The 17,546-nt window shown below is 42.0% G+C and overlaps 1 protein-coding gene across 2 annotated transcripts in view; it reads left to right on the forward strand.

Moving 5' to 3' along the window:
- Positions 1–200: 200 nt before the first annotated feature.
- Positions 201–17,546, forward strand: part of fndc1 (fibronectin type III domain containing 1) — a 34,792-nt gene continuing 17,446 nt past the window's right edge. For both annotated transcript variants that reach the window (XM_080514130.1, XM_080514131.1), the window contains exons 1-11: positions 201–337; positions 490–677; positions 7,197–7,391; positions 9,320–9,388; positions 12,972–13,223; positions 13,467–13,565; positions 13,655–13,772; positions 13,889–14,076; positions 14,631–14,738; positions 14,842–15,030; positions 15,122–17,482. In XM_080514130.1, the coding sequence (XP_080370256.1) occupies positions 605–677; positions 7,197–7,391; positions 9,320–9,388; positions 12,972–13,223; positions 13,467–13,565; positions 13,655–13,772; positions 13,889–14,076; positions 14,631–14,738; positions 14,842–15,030; positions 15,122–17,482 (3,652 nt within the window). In that variant the 5' untranslated portion in view covers positions 201–337; positions 490–604. The remainder of the gene's footprint in view (positions 338–489; positions 678–7,196; positions 7,392–9,319; positions 9,389–12,971; positions 13,224–13,466; positions 13,566–13,654; positions 13,773–13,888; positions 14,077–14,630; positions 14,739–14,841; positions 15,031–15,121; positions 17,483–17,546) is intronic.

Raw genomic sequence — 17,546 nt, forward strand, 5'->3', positions numbered from 1 at the left:
TCAGTCAAAAAAAACCCTACAAAAGTAAACATTAATAACAGGTAGATAGTGGGCGTGACCAGTGTTTAACGCGCACATCTGAATGAATCCAATAGATTACTTTTTTTTCTCCCCAGTTCAGATCTGCTTCAGTTCTTGTGGAAATCGGAACTTTTCCCCGAAGAGGGAGACATTTTCAGCCTTTTTTTAAAATATATTATCCAAAATGTAAGGACACCTTGCAGCAGCACCCTCACATTCACAAAGCATCGGAGCATATAGTATAGTTTTATACCGTCGGAAATTTGGATTGACGAAAACTAAAATAAGGATGTAAAGTTTTCACGGCTGGCTAAAGGTAAGGAGTGCATTTTGGTTTCCCACTGACGTTTTTTTATTATTATTATTATTATTATTATTATTAAGCACACAATGAGCGGATTTATTATAGAAAAACAATATTTAAACGGTGCATCCAGATATTGATATGCTCGTTTTCACTATTTGCAGACTTGAAGGAGCAACAGTTGTCAGAGTATTGGTGTGGACTGAGGGGAGGAGGGCTGTTGTGTCCCTGCCCTCTGCATCCAGAGCCGCTGAGCAGCTGAAGTGCGCCACACGCACCATGGCTTTGGCCGCAAGCAGGACGCTCCTGGCGCTATTCCTTACCTTTTGCACACAGGAACTTGGATGGACAGGTAAACTTTTTTTTTATTTGCACTAGGGTGTTGCTGAGTTTCTTTGGGAGTGCTTGATTTTTTTTTTTCTGATCCTCTGTGCAGATAATAATTCATTGATGAAAGAGTTAATGTGAGTTAATTTGTAGTCCGTGAATTTATAAAGAGTTTGCAGGTGGTTTCTTCCACTTCTATGCTGCGCAGAGATTTCTGCACACTTCAGTTATTGCAGGGAAAATAAAAGATAAATTGTGAGTTTTATGTGTTTGCAATAGTTAGAGTGAGCAGTCCCAAGAAAATTCAGAGTTCGTAAAATAATGGCATTTTCAGGTTGCTGTGTGGAAAAAAAAAAGTTTTCCAAGTGGTCTCGTGCCAAATTGGTGACTAATATGTCTGTAAGTGGTGATAAATTAGTTGCCATCTTGGTGGGTGACGCGGATTGAAAAGAAATCAAGTTTTCTTTCAGATTTTGAGCAGGCAAATATTGCAGCCTGTTAAACGTGTCATCATCTACTAGCCGGAGGCAGGTATGAGTGGAACATGCCTTCCAGCAGAATGTCACATAATACTTTAACCTGAATTGTTTTGGTGATGCAGAGACTGACATGGTTCCACCAGAAAGCAGTCTGGTCTCCATGCAGTTATTTTTCAAAATGTGCAGCTCTGAGGCAAAAAAAAAAAAAAAAAGAAAAAAGGAAAAAAAGAAACCACGGCAGCACACATGTTTTTGAAGTTTGTTAAGTGCTGTTTGTAAAATCAATTTTCAGGGGGAAAGAATCCCACATCGTCAAGACAGTAAAAATATCCAAAATAGCAAAAGTGCCATAAAGCCTGAGGAGCTTGGAGAGTAGGAAGCTTTGGATGGGTTTAAAGGTCAGAGCCAGACTCTCCTTTTCTCTTTGAATGTCTTCAGTCGTCTCAGCGTGTCAGTTGATCTGTACGTTTCTATACATCCCTTTCTCAACTGTAAGCACTTATAGCATGAGATCACTGCTTTCACTGAATACAGGCAGCTGCTATTTCTTGTGGTCTTTTCTTCGAGTCGTTTCCTTCTCCGTCGTTTTGGAAGCCCTTTCAGGGCCCTTTCTCCTTTTCAACATCCTGCTTCACAATCATGTGCTTCCATACATGCATCCACATGTGCTGAGTGCATCCACAGCTCACTGCTGTTCACTGAGCAGCTCGCGACTTGTTAAAGAAGAGGAGAGTGTTACCCATTAACTTTCTCCACACACGTCATCAAGTTGTCATCCTAAAATTTCTCACAATGGATAAAGCTGGGCTGGTGGGGATATCCTGGACACCTCGGTGGGAGCAGTCATAATAGAGAATATAAACATACTGTATTTGGATTAAAAAATTGAGTTGATTTCTTCCATGCAGCTGCAGTCCATCAACTCTTGGATTGTCTGTGATGTGTTTGCAGTGTGAGTGGGACAGAGACTGAGGGCAAATAGAGAATCATGTTTTTGCAGGCAACAGGAATTTAATCTTATGCTCGACTTCACATGTTGGGATTCTGCAGGAATAACACACGTCATATTTGAGCAAAAGCTTTCGGGAAATCAGCAGTGAGCTTTTCAAGCGTCATGGCCAACATATGTCCAATCTATCTAATATTTTCCACGGCACGGTTCGATCCCGCATCCCACCCACCTGCAAGTTGGCTGCTAGTCAGACCTGCCAGCGGCGGCATGTCTCGTGTCATGATGTCATCTTTCGGTGCCGTTCCAGTCGTTTTAAACCAGTACCACCTGGGCTGTGAACACACACCTGTCACAGGGCACTATAAGTGCTCCATGAAGAAGAGCTGCACAGAAATCTTTCAGTCTGCGTCAGTGAGCGACTGATCAAACTCATTCTGGATGTATTTCGGTGGTGCAGTGGTTTGTTGCTTGTCTGCAAGGAGTTTGCACGTTCTCCCTGCGCACGCATGGGTTTTATATAGACCCTCTGGTTCCCTCTCACAAGAAAAACTTGCACTTAAAGTGAGTGCTCTGTGTGTGTGCGTGCGTCAGCTTGATTGATCCTGGGTGAGAGGAAACTGACTTATGACCACCTTTAAAAAGCAAAGTATGTTTTCCAGTTATAATTGCACTGGCTGACTTCTGTTTGCAGATGTCATTACTCATAAATGTGTATAAACCGCCCAAACTAAACATGCCCTTACTTGAGGTTGTTTCTATGCATAAATTATGTTCTCGTGTAAAGGTTCGGGTTAAATAACAATCAATTGTTGATACCGAACTGACAGTATTGTGTCGGACACTGCAATAATTGATGGGTCGGTGTGACTGAATGGAGGACAGGGGTATTGGCCGTCTTGGGTTACAGCCTCAGTCTGGTGTGTCAGCTTTATGATGAGGTTAATTACTGGCACCGTAAGGAATTCTGTTCCCCCGGGCAGAATTTGACATCAACCTCACACAGCGGCGGCTCACATCTTTTTCAGCTTTTTTGGTTTGTTCAAGTTATGTGTTCAGTCTAAAAGTAAATAAATACAGCAGTCCCTCTCAACTAATACACTCTAAAGCAGCAGTGGGTTGTTTTGCGAAGCAGCACTTGAAAGTCTTTGCCACTTAAACATTTACAGAAGTCTGAGACTTCATGATCAGTGCACGGACTTTGGAAAAACAACATTCAGCATTACATTTTTTTAAAGCAGAGTCACATTTTTTCTGAACAAATCAGAACACACAGTCATGTCCAGTGAAAGCTGTTTACTGCATGTTGTATTGATTACTCAACAACTTGGACACTGGCTTTCTGGAGAGAGAAATTTGTGGTGGTCGACTTGGAAATGCATACTTATTGTGTTTAAATGATTTTATTGGAAGGCTATTAAACGCCCCAGAGAAAGGCATTTTGAAATGTGGGCGAATTAAACTGAAACCATCTCCACAACACTTGTGGTGAGTGAGAATTTGTGGGTTTTGGTTGAAGCGATAATCCAAAACTATTTGAAAAGTGACTTCAAATACGATTCCAATCCCAAATCTGAAACATCTCAAAGTTTTAACTCAGTACTGTATTCATGTTAGTAAAAAAGCAGCACGGCAATCCACAGATATTGTTGAACTTGTGGTAAAAGTATCTTGAAACTTACTAAGTGGAAACTTCCACGTCATTTGCATCTGGTCCTTAAACTCATTTGAGGAAAGACACTTCAATGAGTGCAAATGCTCTGTTGTTGTCATGACATCGACAAACGTCATGATGTAAACACCTGCAGCTGCACATGAGTTTGATCATCTCACTAAAACACTCGCAGTGTGGCCAATCGCTGCAATACGTGCTTTATCAATGCACACACACATTCAGTGGGGATCCTGATTATTGAAGGTAGTTGGCAAAAGATGACATTTATGAGGAGTTAAAGTCGAACTCATTAGGGGTGAATGAAGGGTCGGCATCTGTGATTTCGAGGCGGGGTGAAAGGGTGCTCTTGTAAAAAACAAAAAGGACTGCATTGCAGGTGCAGGGCCACAAGAATTTTCTGGAAGTTTTACAGGAGTCCTTTGACCCCAGGGTTTACCTACACATGCTTCTTGTGCCAAAATACACATGCAGATACATGTTTGCGTCTGCCTATCTGTCTGAGTCTTTGAGTGAGTATTAATGCAACACATACCGAGTCCATCAGACACATAAACCCACTTTCTTTTACTTTTCTGTGATAAATTGGCCCGCAGGCTTTTTCCTCATTCTTCACATACTTCAAACTTTCCACTGTCAAACTCAATTATTTGGTATTCGCCTGTCTTTTCGCTCCACGGTCACAAACACGGCATAGAATCTGTTGTATTGTCGCTCCAGTCTCCTGCTGCGATGCCTCAAAACCAAGCCTCGACGTGTACGATTACGATGTTACTGCTCACTTGCTTAGCTTCTTGCCAAACTGTTTTTTTCTTGGACAGCAATCATGCTGCACTTAAAGAGTCTTGATTTAATCAGAAATGTCTGGTTTGCTCTCGGATCATAAGTTTCCAAAGAGGCTATCATCATTGAGTAAAGTCTGGACAGAGCAGCAGATCCCTTCCTACGTAATAAGGAGTCTTATTAGAAACAAGGGCCAAGTGGCAAGTGTGTCCAGAAAAGTGTCACCGGAGACTGCCGTGGATAGGTGATAAAACTTGAAGGAACAGTGAAGGGACTCTGGATAAACACTGCCACACTCCTTTATGTGCCCATGCAACTACACGTATCTCAGGAGTGTCGGTATTCACAGTGAGGAGAGGCAATAATGAGGCGGCCGTTCAGCACATCTTAAAACAACTACTTAAGCCGAGACTCCACTATCGGCCCCCCCGGGGACGTTTGCGACCGTCTGTGAAGCACGGCTCTGCAAGTGGCAATTATTTCTAAATGTGAAAAGTGAGCGCGATCCAGCTGGGAGCACACCTGCGCATAGCGAGAATGAAAAAGTGATTTTGTGAGGAGGCTGCAGCAGAAGTGCTGCTGTAAACCTTTTTGGGAGCAAAGACACTCATGAGGACCTGATGGTAACAATAATGTCAATTATGACTGCAATAAATTTCCAGCAAGCCAATAAACCTCACTTTACTATTCCCACTTCTGGCTGACTGAATCAACCAAGCTCCTATATCTTCTTGGTCATATATCTTGGAAGACATTTAATCCTTTATCCAATCATCCAAGTGGCTTCATCAGTTCGCTGCTGTTCATTAGACTAGCCTTGTGTTTTGAAAATGTATTTGCATATATACACATTTGCACATGTTTCCATATCTAAATTTGTTGAAAAGAATAAGCCAGTAGAAGGCGAACGACACGAAACATAAAGGTCACAGCGAGGCGTAGTGATTAGCGCTCTCAACATGGAACAAGTGTCCCTGCTTTCAATATGGAGTTAAGCTTGAGGGTATTTGTTTTTTATGCATGTTTTCCTTGTGCCGACTGATTTTATTACTCCAGATAATGTGGTTTCCTTCCACAGTACAAAAACATGCATTTGAGGTTAACTGGTGACTAAATTGCCTGTACGTATAATTACGACAGTGTGACTCTTTCTGTGTTCGTCTTGTGGCCTACAAGCAACCTTTTATATTGAGTATTGATTATATGGACATCAGCTGGGATCAGCTCACCCTTCTCGCAACCTTAAGTTAGAGAAATACCTGCTTGGATTTAAGGATTCAAAGTCACTGCAATGGTATTAACTGTTGATTGAATGACTGCATGTTTCCTGCACTTCATCTGAGCCTCCCATTGTGTTCTCACATCCTTCGAGCACTGTTGTTGTTTTGCTTTGCTCTCAATGTTTCCAGCAGCAGCGACAAGAAACAGCTGATTTCACTCTGAAAACCAAATGCGTGCCACCTGCCTCGGATCAAACAGCAGACAGATAAAGTCAGCAGCAAGCGAGTGAACACTGGAATATTTAGAGCTGTAGTTTCCCTCGGGACTGGGTGGGAAACACAGCAGAGCTACAATACTGGATCTCCATTCATCAACAAAATGATTCTAACATCCAATGCTATTATAAACAAAATGAAAATGTGAGCAACACTGCCCCCAGGAGGTCAATTAAAAAAAACATACTATGTCTGCATGTGAGTTTACGTGTTCTCGCTTTGCATGCGTGGTTTCCCTCGATTCTGTTTTTCTCCCACAGTCAAAAAATAATAATTTTTAAAAGATGGATTTTCTCCAGTGTGATATTGATGGTCAATAATATTTTTACAAATAAGTCAGAGTCTTTTCTTTGGTCTCTGAAGAACAAGTCATGCCAAAACTGTAATCGGTTTACAGTTTAAAAAAACTGTTAATCTAAATCCTTAAAGACCATTTTTGGTCTGTTGTTTGACAAGAACTCAGTCACAGAGAGAGCAGTGTGTATATTGTTAGGAGAAGTGTTATCCAACAGCCTCCTGATAATGAACTTTAGAACAACACACTGAACACTGATCAGAGCTTTGTGTGTAATTCACATGAGGGCCGAAAAAAGTATCAATGGTCTTTCTTCCCTTTATTTGTTGACTCAGCTGAGTCTTCAACAAGCTCTCGGGCATGAAACCATCACTGAGCACTTTGTAAATCAAATGAGCTATTGTCAATATTTCAAGTTAATGTTTATTATTTCCCATGTGCTCAGTCTTCCCCCAGGCAATTTCTTTTCTCACACATAAGCTAAATTTTTCATTTCATATCGAAGCAAATGAGCCATTTGCTCTGCATTATCCTTGTTTTAGTGAGATGAAGATCGCTTATCATCGTAAGCTAATAGCATCCAACTATATCCATTCATCTCTCTTTTGTGTTGGTTTATTCAGCGAAGGGTTGCAAAGTGGCTGGAGCTGATCCCAGCTAACACTGCATCTGTCACTCACATGTTTTTAGACTTTGAGGACCTAAAAGAAGCCCACAACATTCTTATATGTAGAAGTAACATGTATTGTGTAAAGGGAATAAAACGTTTGGTTTTGGGTTTTTTTTGTTAAATTAAGTTCCAAATTACTTAAAAAGGCCAGATCTTCTTTTATTTTCTTTTTTTAAATGACATGATACTTTGTTTTGCAGCTGAAAAACCAGTACGGCTGCAAAATGGCAAACAAACAGCAGTGGACAAAGACCTGAGAGAGAGATGGGAGCCCTCTATCCATCTGGATGGCAGACCTGTGGACCGCTTCGTCATCAGCTCCAGCAAACCTGCGAGATCTCACCGCTTCACTAAAGTGGGAAAAGACAATCGATCTCCTCTACTGGAGGATGTAGGTAAGGAAAAAAAAAAAAAAGAATAATTTGAGCATGTTTAAGAGTTACCAACAAACCGAGAGAAAACAAATGGGAATGTAAGAGCTGGAAGAAATGCGAGAAGAAGAAAAAAAAAGGTGATTCATAGGAAAATAAATGGCCAGAGTGTAAGAAATTAAAGCTTGGCTTGAAGACTGGAGTTGAGCTTTCAACCCTCAGAAATCTGCACTTTCTCAAGACAAGTGCCAAAAACAAAGCTGGGATGAGCAACGCTGTGTACAGAGTTTAGAGTCGGGGAGGTGAGACGTGAGCACTTGCTTGTGTGCGATTGTTATCGCTGGATTACATCATAATTGGAAGTGCAGTCATCAAAGTTTGCCAGTATAACAAGAAGAAGCTTGAGGCATAGTGTTGTGTGATAGAGGTTATTTTAGGCTTAACCAGCTTCTCTTGCTTATTTGTAATGCCGCATTGTAAAACATAAGTCGAGTCTTTATGTTTCTACACACATGCAGTTTGCTGTGTCGACTGTCTGGTCTGCTTTTGTCATTATTGCATTTTCCTCTGCCTTGGCACCTCGATGCCATATTTCACCAGCGACTCAAAGTCTGCAGCCAGCCCTTTTCCAAACCCAGCCCTGCTCCTAGAATCTAGCCCTCTGTGTTGTGGTCACTTGCTTTGTGCGAGTGTGTGTGCAAGTGCATGGTGGCTGTGGTGAAGCACAGGGTGGTGCCAATGATGAAGTCATACGTTGTCTTGTACTGCATCTCAGTTTGTTCATCTATAAATGTCTGTGTGGTTATATGTGCTGCCCGGTGCACGTTGCGGCGGCTCCCTTCTGGTCTCTCCCGCTCCGATACAACTCAAGAGAAACCTCTGGCTGCCGAGCAGAGTCTCGACATCGCCTTTCCAGAAATTCCTTGCAGATCGTTTGTTGTTCCCTCAGCAGCATGAGAGCTGCATCAGCTGTCATAAATAACAGTTCTGCTTTGCTTCCACGTCGCTAATGTGTCTGGCCAGCTGTTCATAGAGCTACAAAAACAAAGAGCTGACCTGTTGTGTGCAACAAAGCGCCAAATGGAGAGTAATCAAGAACAAGACATTAAGATAGTCATTGTCGTCGATGTAAAAAAGAACAAAAAGTGATTTTGCCTGACAAAAAAGAGCTTGAAAAAAGAAAACAGGCATCACAACCAGGCAATGCAGCAAGTTTGTAGGCAAGGAATTAGGTAACCGTCATAATTCACATTGGGAATAACACACTTCTTAGAAATAAACAGGAGATAAGACAAAGTGAACAGACTAATCCTCAGACCACCGCAAGAGACGTTCACAGAAATGTGACAGGACATTGGTGCTAAAATAGAACAGGAAGTAAGGGAATTGAAAAGACATCAGACAACAGCCATGTACATCAACCAAGGGGGGATGGGGTGAACCTTTCACACTTTAAATACATTTGCTGTGTGGCAGCACTACCAATTGTTATAACCGTTTAGTTTCAAACAGCAAGTCTATTTCACTGAGAAGTTTTGAGGCTCAAAACAAAGTTAGCCTGAGCTGAATCAGCAAAAATGTCATTGTCCAAGTAGTAAGAGCTTCTGGCATAGATTTAAGACTCTTGATTGGATTGAAAAAAATAAAGAAATAAAAGCTAATAAGTTAATTCAGGAAAAATGTACATTTTCTGAAAATGTAGCCTAATAATACTTCTAATACATCCATTCATCTTCTTCGCTGCTCAGGTCCTGTTCATGATGATGGGGTCATATATTACACATTCATATAAATTAGTAGTGTCAAATTAAAATTAAAATTATGTGTCAGATAAACACATACAAATGATCAATATCTTAGGATGCCATTAACAAAATACTGCTTATGTATCATTTTGACATGATTGTCTAAACAGATTTCTAATGGGTTTTTTTGTTGTTTTCTTTTGATAGACCCAGAATGGGTGAACCTGGATGGCTTTGCAGTGTTGGGCGGAGCATCTGTCAACAACTCATCAGCAGGTAAAACCTGATCTCCATCAATACCATGGAAGTAGTGTGCCTCGGTTCAAATTTAAGAGTAAAATATACAGGAAAAACACTTTCAAGGCAGTTTGCAGAAACAATCTGCTGACATTGGATCTGTGAAATGAACCCTCAGACGTGATGATGATTTACATTGTCGTGTCTTGGGGGGGGTGACACTCTCATTTTCCTTCATTTCCTCTCTTGTTCTGCCCCTACGGGATCTGAGGGGAAAAACTCCCACTTACCGCTGACTCACAGATTCCCATCTATGCAGCCACGTATATTTTTCTTGTGTGTCCAGTATTGACGTCGATTTTATTGTGTGTTGCAATCGATGGTTTACGCATACTGTATATTATATAGGAAATTAGTGGCTTGACATCTTTGGCAGGGTTTCCACCATATGAGATTGTAGTGAACAAAATACTATTGAAAAGATACATCTGTATATTTAATACTTTTTGGTTTAGTCCCATTTGTAATGATTTTATAGAGATTGTGTGAACAAGTTGCTCAATTACAGTACTGAGAAATATCTTTAAACAAACCATGTTTATATTTCTGTGTATATTCTAAACTATAGGCCTTGCGAAAAGCTGTAAACTCACTATCGACAGTTGCTCATTCTGCTTCTGTGGACAGTTTAGTCTCCAAACCACTTGGCATGGAGAAAAATCATCTAAACTCTCCTCTGAAAACTTCAGGCCTTGCAATTGAACCCAGGACTTCGTTGCATGCGGCAGCAGTGCGAACCACTGAATCACCACGCTGCTTTGGAGGCTCAGTTTATTTGTTTGAGGCAGAGCTGCTTTGGAGACGCTACTAATCACATTTGCCGAGTTACACTTGGGTGAACAGAGCCAAACAAAAGATGGGTTTCTGGCAAAAAAAAAAAAGTATGTAATGAAGGAAGGAAGAAAAAGAAGACAAAGTAAATGTTAAAAACCTTACCTCAAGAAGAAGGTAAAAAATGGTATATAAACAATACAAATGGTAAAAATGGATTTGAACTTATTTCATACTTTTTGATTTTACGCCTTACATTGCTAGTCACGTTCATCCATCCAACTGCTACTGGGAACAATTTGGTGGTTCAGTGTCTTTCTCTTGGACACGCCAGGAATGTTCAAGGTGAGAGGGAAACTTGAACTTGCAAACTTGCTATTGACAAACAACCTGTTACATCATAGCTACTCCTGGTTTGACGCTTATTATTAAGTACAATGTGACATCCGTGCGGTCCAATCTATTAGAGCGCCAATCATCTGTCGGTCCATTTGTCATATTGTTCTTCAACTTCCAATGTTGTGACAGACTGGAAAGCCATCGTCCAATTTCTCAGACAAAGTGGCATGATTCTGAGTTACGAATTAGAAGTTCAGGGAAAACTTAATCACAGTGTGAAATTCAAATTTAAGTCGATTTTCCTATTTAATGCATTCAATAATCTGTAGGAATTGGCCGAACTATTTGCTGAAAGCTCACTGTTATGAATGAATACAAATATAAAAGCATTTTTCTCCATATTTCATTTGCAGCGTTTATATAACAAACGCGTCACTTACGTTACATCTGTAATTACGTTATGTACAAATACGATTTGTGTTTTCCCTGTTGAGAGTAGGTTGTTTACCTTTGACTGTAGTCTTCCGTTGAGGATTGTTTATAGAAGTAAACTGTGTAAAGTAAGTGATGCAGTCCACGCTGAAACCCAAACTCACTGGTTTTGAGTTTGCCAAGCTTCGGCTCGTTTTGGTGATGAAATATCAAAGTGGTTAAAAGCGTTGTTTCCTTAAGGCAGTTTTTGTGGGGTGTTAGGGAAACAACAGAGGCATTCTTTTCCAGCCCAGCCTCAGCAGACGGAGGTGGGTCGCTCCACTGTAACTGGTATGTCTGCCTGTCTGCCGGCCAGCATCGCAGCACCTGAAACCAGCGAGCTTCCAGGAAAATACATCCGGGATTTGGCTTGTGGAGTCAATGGTTTTAGTGGTCCGCGGCATTGTGACCCGGGCCAAACTATGCTCTGTGACAATTTTCCAGAGTGAAGAGAGACAGGAAGACGAAAAAGAAAGGAGAAATGGGCTGATCAAAACCAAATGTGCCTATTTCTGGTTTAGGTTATAGCTTCCCAGAGAAGCAGTCCCATTGAAATGGATTTGGGGTGAAACTGAATTAGCAACCATAACAACAAAAAGAAACTCCCCTCACTGTCTTAGTACCAAATGATAACTTTGGTTAACAGTATTTAATAGTACAAACATAGAGAAAATCCAAAAGCACCTAATGAGACTTTTTGAACTTTTTCTAATTTATATCCAGCCTGGGTAATTATAAGCTAACAGGAAATTGTAGAAAAGTGGTCATTGTGTAGCCCTTTGAGATTAACAACAAACATATTTCAAATGAATAGTTTGTGGTATTCAAGGCTCTAATGTGCGTGTTCTCTTCTGTGGACGTGTTATGTAAGTACTAATTTTCTAACCATGCCAAACATGATAGAAATCGGGCCTAGTCTGGAGGCCAGAACAAAATCATCACCTCAAAGTCATTCATATACTTTGTAAATAATAACATTTAATCCAAATGCAACAATAATGTAATACTGTAAAATCTTATTGTGACAACAGCCCACTGTTAAACCTAAAGCACAATCAAAACAAGGAGACATACAATACCCAAATCACCAGTGTTGTCCAAATTGAAAGGGAAAAAGTTCACTTGGCTGTGCTTAAAGGACATATGAGAGATTGAGGCTTAAAAACACAAACAGTGTTCCAAGTCAAATTGAGACGAAGCATTTTTTTTATTTTATTCACTCAGCCATTCACATCCACTCTGCACCATTGACACAGAACCCTGTCTGAGTTTCCTGGCCATAACTGAAGAAGGCACTCAGTAGATATGGTAACGTCTCATTGATTCTACACCCTATGTACACTTTGAAAAGTAAAACGTACTTTTCAACCGTAGAACTTTTTTCTATCCACCTTGTTCGGCTGACTTATCAGGACTAACAGCGCATGCAGTTGGCCTGATGGAAAACAGAGAAAGTCTTTTTCATCTGACAGTGATTATAACAAATGGCTGAGGGAGGGATCAACCGTCTTAACAAAGAAAGAATACAAAAGAGGGGAGGGACAGTAGGGGTTTTTTTTTTTCCATTTGTTGTGATATTGGCAATGCTATTGCAGATGAGGGGGATAGCCTGGTTGTCCGAGTTCATGCCTGAGACATTGTCAAACATGAAGCGACAACTATCACTGAAATGAAGTGAGAAACAGATGAACAAAAACTGCAGCAGATGATGCAGTACTTGGTGCGCTTCCACAGCATTTACTACTCTGTTCAAGACATCCATGTTTACAGCAACAGTTGGATGAAAGTGACATTATGTTTCTATCGTTCAGCAGATGTGAGAAACAAAAATGGCCAATTTTTTTTTTTCCTTCAAGCTTTGAGAGAGCCCTTTAGGCAAACCAAGTAGATGGCACAGATTACAAGTGAGTTATGGGGTCATGAGGGTACAATGAACTCTACTGCACTCTGGCTTATTCCTGCTTTTATCATCCATCAACAGGTTCGGTCAGGCCTTCACAAAGTGCAACCAGAAATCCCTCATCTGCAGCGCGGGCAACCAGGGTAGACAGAACGACTCACCAGCCGTCAGCCCCGGCTAATACCAGGACACATAGGAGGGCGCCTCAGTCCTCTTCAGGTCCAAGACAGCCTGAGAGAGTTTGGACCAGAGCAGCACTGCTGGAAAGAAGGCAGCAGCAGCATCATACCAAGCCTCAGTCTGACCAAAGAAACCGACACACACCTAAACTAAGTAAGAGGATCCATATATTATACTACTAATAGACATATAATATAGCTACAAAGATTAAAGGTAGAAAAGCATGATAACTTCAAGCAATCACAAGGTGTACAGCATCTGAATACTGCATTTTTTGTTTTCTTTTGGGGGGTTTTTTGTTTCATAATTTAGATAAGTGGATGCATTTTGTTTGTACTGTCTTCAGTGTCCATAGTGTAAACCCTGGTCGTGCCTGGTATCCCTTTCTATTCATAGCATCTGAGTCCGTTCATGTGGTGTCACTGCAGGCACAGAAGGCCCAGGGCCGGAGCGCTCCCGCCAACAGAGCATTCGCAACCAAAACAACCACACCAGGTACCAGCACATTCATATTTACTACTTAAAGATTAAGAACTCGGTCTTTATTCTCTCTGTCTTCTCATGTGCGTTTTGTGTTTATGCAGAGCCACCTGAATATGAGGCTAAAGACATCAGCGCCAGGGTCATGTCACCTCAGTCAGTGCTTATCTCCTGGGTTGATCCTGCTGTCGAGATGGGAAAAGTTGCCCCTGGGGCATCCAGGTGAGCTATGTTGTAATATGTGTTTGTGGGTGTGTCTGTTACAAAAACAGAAAGAGGGTTAAAGCTAAAAGAGAGAAAATTAGTGAAAGATAACTTTACATTTATGTTTGATTCAGATCATACACAGTGAGATACAGGGAGAAGGGTGAGTCAGCACGCTGGGAGTATAAGGACGGCACCCAGAGGAGGATGATGATAGACACCCTGTCTGCTGACGGCATGTACGAGTTCGCCGTCAGAATCTCCCAGGAAGGAAACCATGGCAAGTGGAGTGTCTCTGTGTTTCAGAGGACTCCTGAGTCAGGTATCTATCTGTGCTGAACGCTGAGAATCACTTAAAGAAAACCATAATGTTGCCCGTCATGCAGTTGAAGGATAATGATTACCGAAGCGGGAGTGTTAAAACATTTTCTCGTGAGCTGAAAAGAGCAGTTATTCTCAGAAAAAAAGAATTCACCCATGCGTAATTTTGCCTGTTAGGAATTTGATGCTCGTTTTGCTTTACCACACCTCATCATCACCACTGCTTCATACTCCCACCTGATATTTGATTCTAACTTTGGCTGCTGCTCTGTCATTGCAGGATTTATACCATGTCATTGCAACTCCTGATCTGCAGTTCATTGAAATGTCAGCTTTTATTGCTTGGCTCACAGTTCGCGTCTCCATCTGCAACTTCATGCATGATCACGCTTTTTTTTTTTACAATGTATGGCAGCAGAAACTCTTCAAGCCCCCTGGCAAAAATGTCCTCACTTTAAACAGCAATTTCTTAATCTTCCTTTCTTAAGGCGGTACGTGGTTTGTAATCTTTTTACGCCTATCATTTCATTGTTTTGTGCCCTCTTTCATTGCAAGCACCATCTGGGCCACCAGAGAACTTTGAGGTCAAACCACTACGAGGAAAAGGAACTGCTGTAATAGCAACATGGGATCCACCTGAAGAACCAAATGGAAGGATAAGAGGTCAGGCCAGGACAAAAAGTCTAGCTTTAAAAAAAAAACCCACCATTTTAAAGATCAGTTCTTATGACTTTTCTTATCATTTCGTCATGCTGCTTCCATACAGAGTACATCTTGTCTTATGCCCCTGCGATGAAACCATTTGGAATGAAAAGTGTGACGCATCGTGGCAGCAGCACCACAGCCACCGTCGATGGTCTCACACCCGGAGATCGTTACATTTTCAAGATCAGAGCCACCAACCGGCGGGGGATGGGACCGCAGAGCAAGGCATTCAGTGTTGCTATGCCAGGATGTAAACACATTAATTATTTTCTGTATATCCTTGCATGGAAGCTCGAAACACCACATATCTTTCAACTTTTTTTTTTTTTTTCATTCGCCAGCCAGGAGTGCCGCCTCATCGCTCTCAAAAAACAAAGACAACATCAAGACAAGCCACACGCCATCTGAACAGGATACAAACCATGATGAATCCAACTTCCAGTCAACAAATGTGCCAGAGGAACCGACCACAACTCCCCAGCCACGTCCTGCTGCACCAAACAACAGGCGTACAAGGCCACTTTCCCAGACACGCTCATATCATAGTATCTTCTCCTCTGTGAGGGGATCCGTAAGGAATGGGATGAATAGAGGTTCAACCAGAGGAAGAGCTCGAGAAGATGAGGAGGAGGAGGAGGAAAAAGAAGAGGAAATACCAACGACACCACCTCCCACAGAAGAAACAACTACAGAGGTTATCCCAGAAACAGAAAAGCCAGACAATGATGTTTTTCCTGAAGATCTCACAGTGACTGAAACCCCCAGCCTCAAGGTTTTGACACCCTCCCCAACTAAACCTCATCCCCCAAAAAATAGAAGGCCTGTAAAAATTAGGGTCCATCAAAAGTCAACATCCAAAGCTGCTTCCTCTTTCCCCCCTTCAACTGGTTCATCTTCCTCTTCTTCTGATTCCTCCTTCCCTGTTGATCCTTCAAAATCTTCATCCACTTCCTCGCGTGTTCAAGAGTCAGCAGCCAGTAGAAAGGATTATGTTGCTTCCACATATCCTGAAACCAAAAACATGTACGATACACTCAGTGTGCCACATGAAAAACCTTCCACAGTGATTGAAATAGAAAGTAATTCTCAGCAAACAGATACGCCATCTACAGGCAGAGCTTCATCTTCGGCTGGGCGTACCAGTGGCTCAGGATTTGCTTCTCGATATGGTCACGGCCGGAGGCAATCTGGAAATTTGTTCCGAGGGAATTCAACCCGATTACTGAATGGTTACAAACCTGCTGTCACGTCACAGTCAAACTCTCCGGCAAGAACAGATTCTCTCACATCTCATGACACTTCCGCAGACAGGAGTCAAAACCACCAAACATCAAATACTTTCAACCCAACATCTAGGTCAACTCCAGGAAGTACTTCCAACAGACAGGCAGGATCAGATTCAAATAATCATGATAAATCACAGTCCACATCAGATTCTAGGTCAACTTCACACAGAGGGTCTCAGGGCGTCGCAACGTCACATAATACAAGAACTTCACAGGATTCACACAGATCCCCAGAGCAAGACACTTTCTATACAGAGGCAAATTATAACAGCAACCACAAAGACCCAGATGTAGATATAACCAAAGTGGAGGAGCCTACCTCAACACAACCCACAGAGGAGGAGGAGGAGGAGGAAATAACACAGGAAGAAGAAAGTAAGGCTAGCACTAACGAGAAACCTGTTGTTCCTCATACCAGACTTAACCCATCTTTTGCTGAACGATTCCCTTGGCTGGCCAGTCGTTACCCTGGCAGATTCGGTTCAAGTAGGGGAACGTCATCCTCCAGGCAGGATGGTAGAACCCCAAATAGCAGAGTGTCATCCTCTGTTGGGGCTGGTAGACCGGTTTTAAGGGGGACGCCAACGAGAGTGTCGGGGGCAACAGGCGCTGCAGGAGTGTCTTCAGTTCAAGATACCAGTGAGCATCTGGGGACTCCTTCCACTCAGGACTCACTAAAGAATGGAGCTGGTGAGAGTTCAGTAAAACCTATTGCGACAAACCAAAATACTGCTTTTAGGGATTTTAGAAACCGAACTACCTCTTCTTCATCACATCCCTCGTCAACGTCCTCAAATTCCCAGCGTTCCTCAAGTGGAAACAGAGACTCTAGTGAGCCCATCCACAGAGGGATCGCCAATGAAGATCACAGTAAGGAATACCTTGATGAGAGGAATAGAGGAACTACTGGGAGAATTAATAAAGTTGAAGACCCCACTGCAGAGCAAAAGAATCCTTCTGTAACTTCAAGTGACTCCCAAGGAAATGCAGAAGATAATGACAGTGTTGATGCAAAAGAAACCCCAACGAGGACAAGGCCTTCACCGGCATTTGTTCCAACACAGCGTCGTCCCAATATGGCAGTGAATGGAAGGGTGCGCTCTCCTTTTGTCCCAAACAGGCAGGCTGGTGGCGCTAGAATTCCCGTGAGACCACAACCAGCACAGAACTCTCGGCTCGATTCTACAACATCCAATTCCTCTCCATCCTCTTCTGATTTCTCTTCCTCCTCTAAACTGCCACAGTCAGTGTTGACCTCAGATCATGCCATTGGCAGTGGCACTTCTACAACAAGGACAGGAGGATTAAATGGTGGCAACTCCCAGTCCTCATCCTCATCCTCATCTTCTAGAGACAGCTTAAGGAATAATGGGCTCAGGCCTCGTTATCCCATCGTCAGAGGAAAACCAATAAATGGTAAAGTCTGTTGATTTGCATATGTGATTAAAAATAATGCCGATAGCTAAGGTTACACTCAGCA

Source organism: Blennius ocellaris (assembly GCF_963422515.1).
Source record: "Blennius ocellaris genome assembly, chromosome: 18".
Classification (NCBI taxonomy): domain Eukaryota; kingdom Metazoa; phylum Chordata; class Actinopteri; order Blenniiformes; family Blenniidae; genus Blennius; species Blennius ocellaris.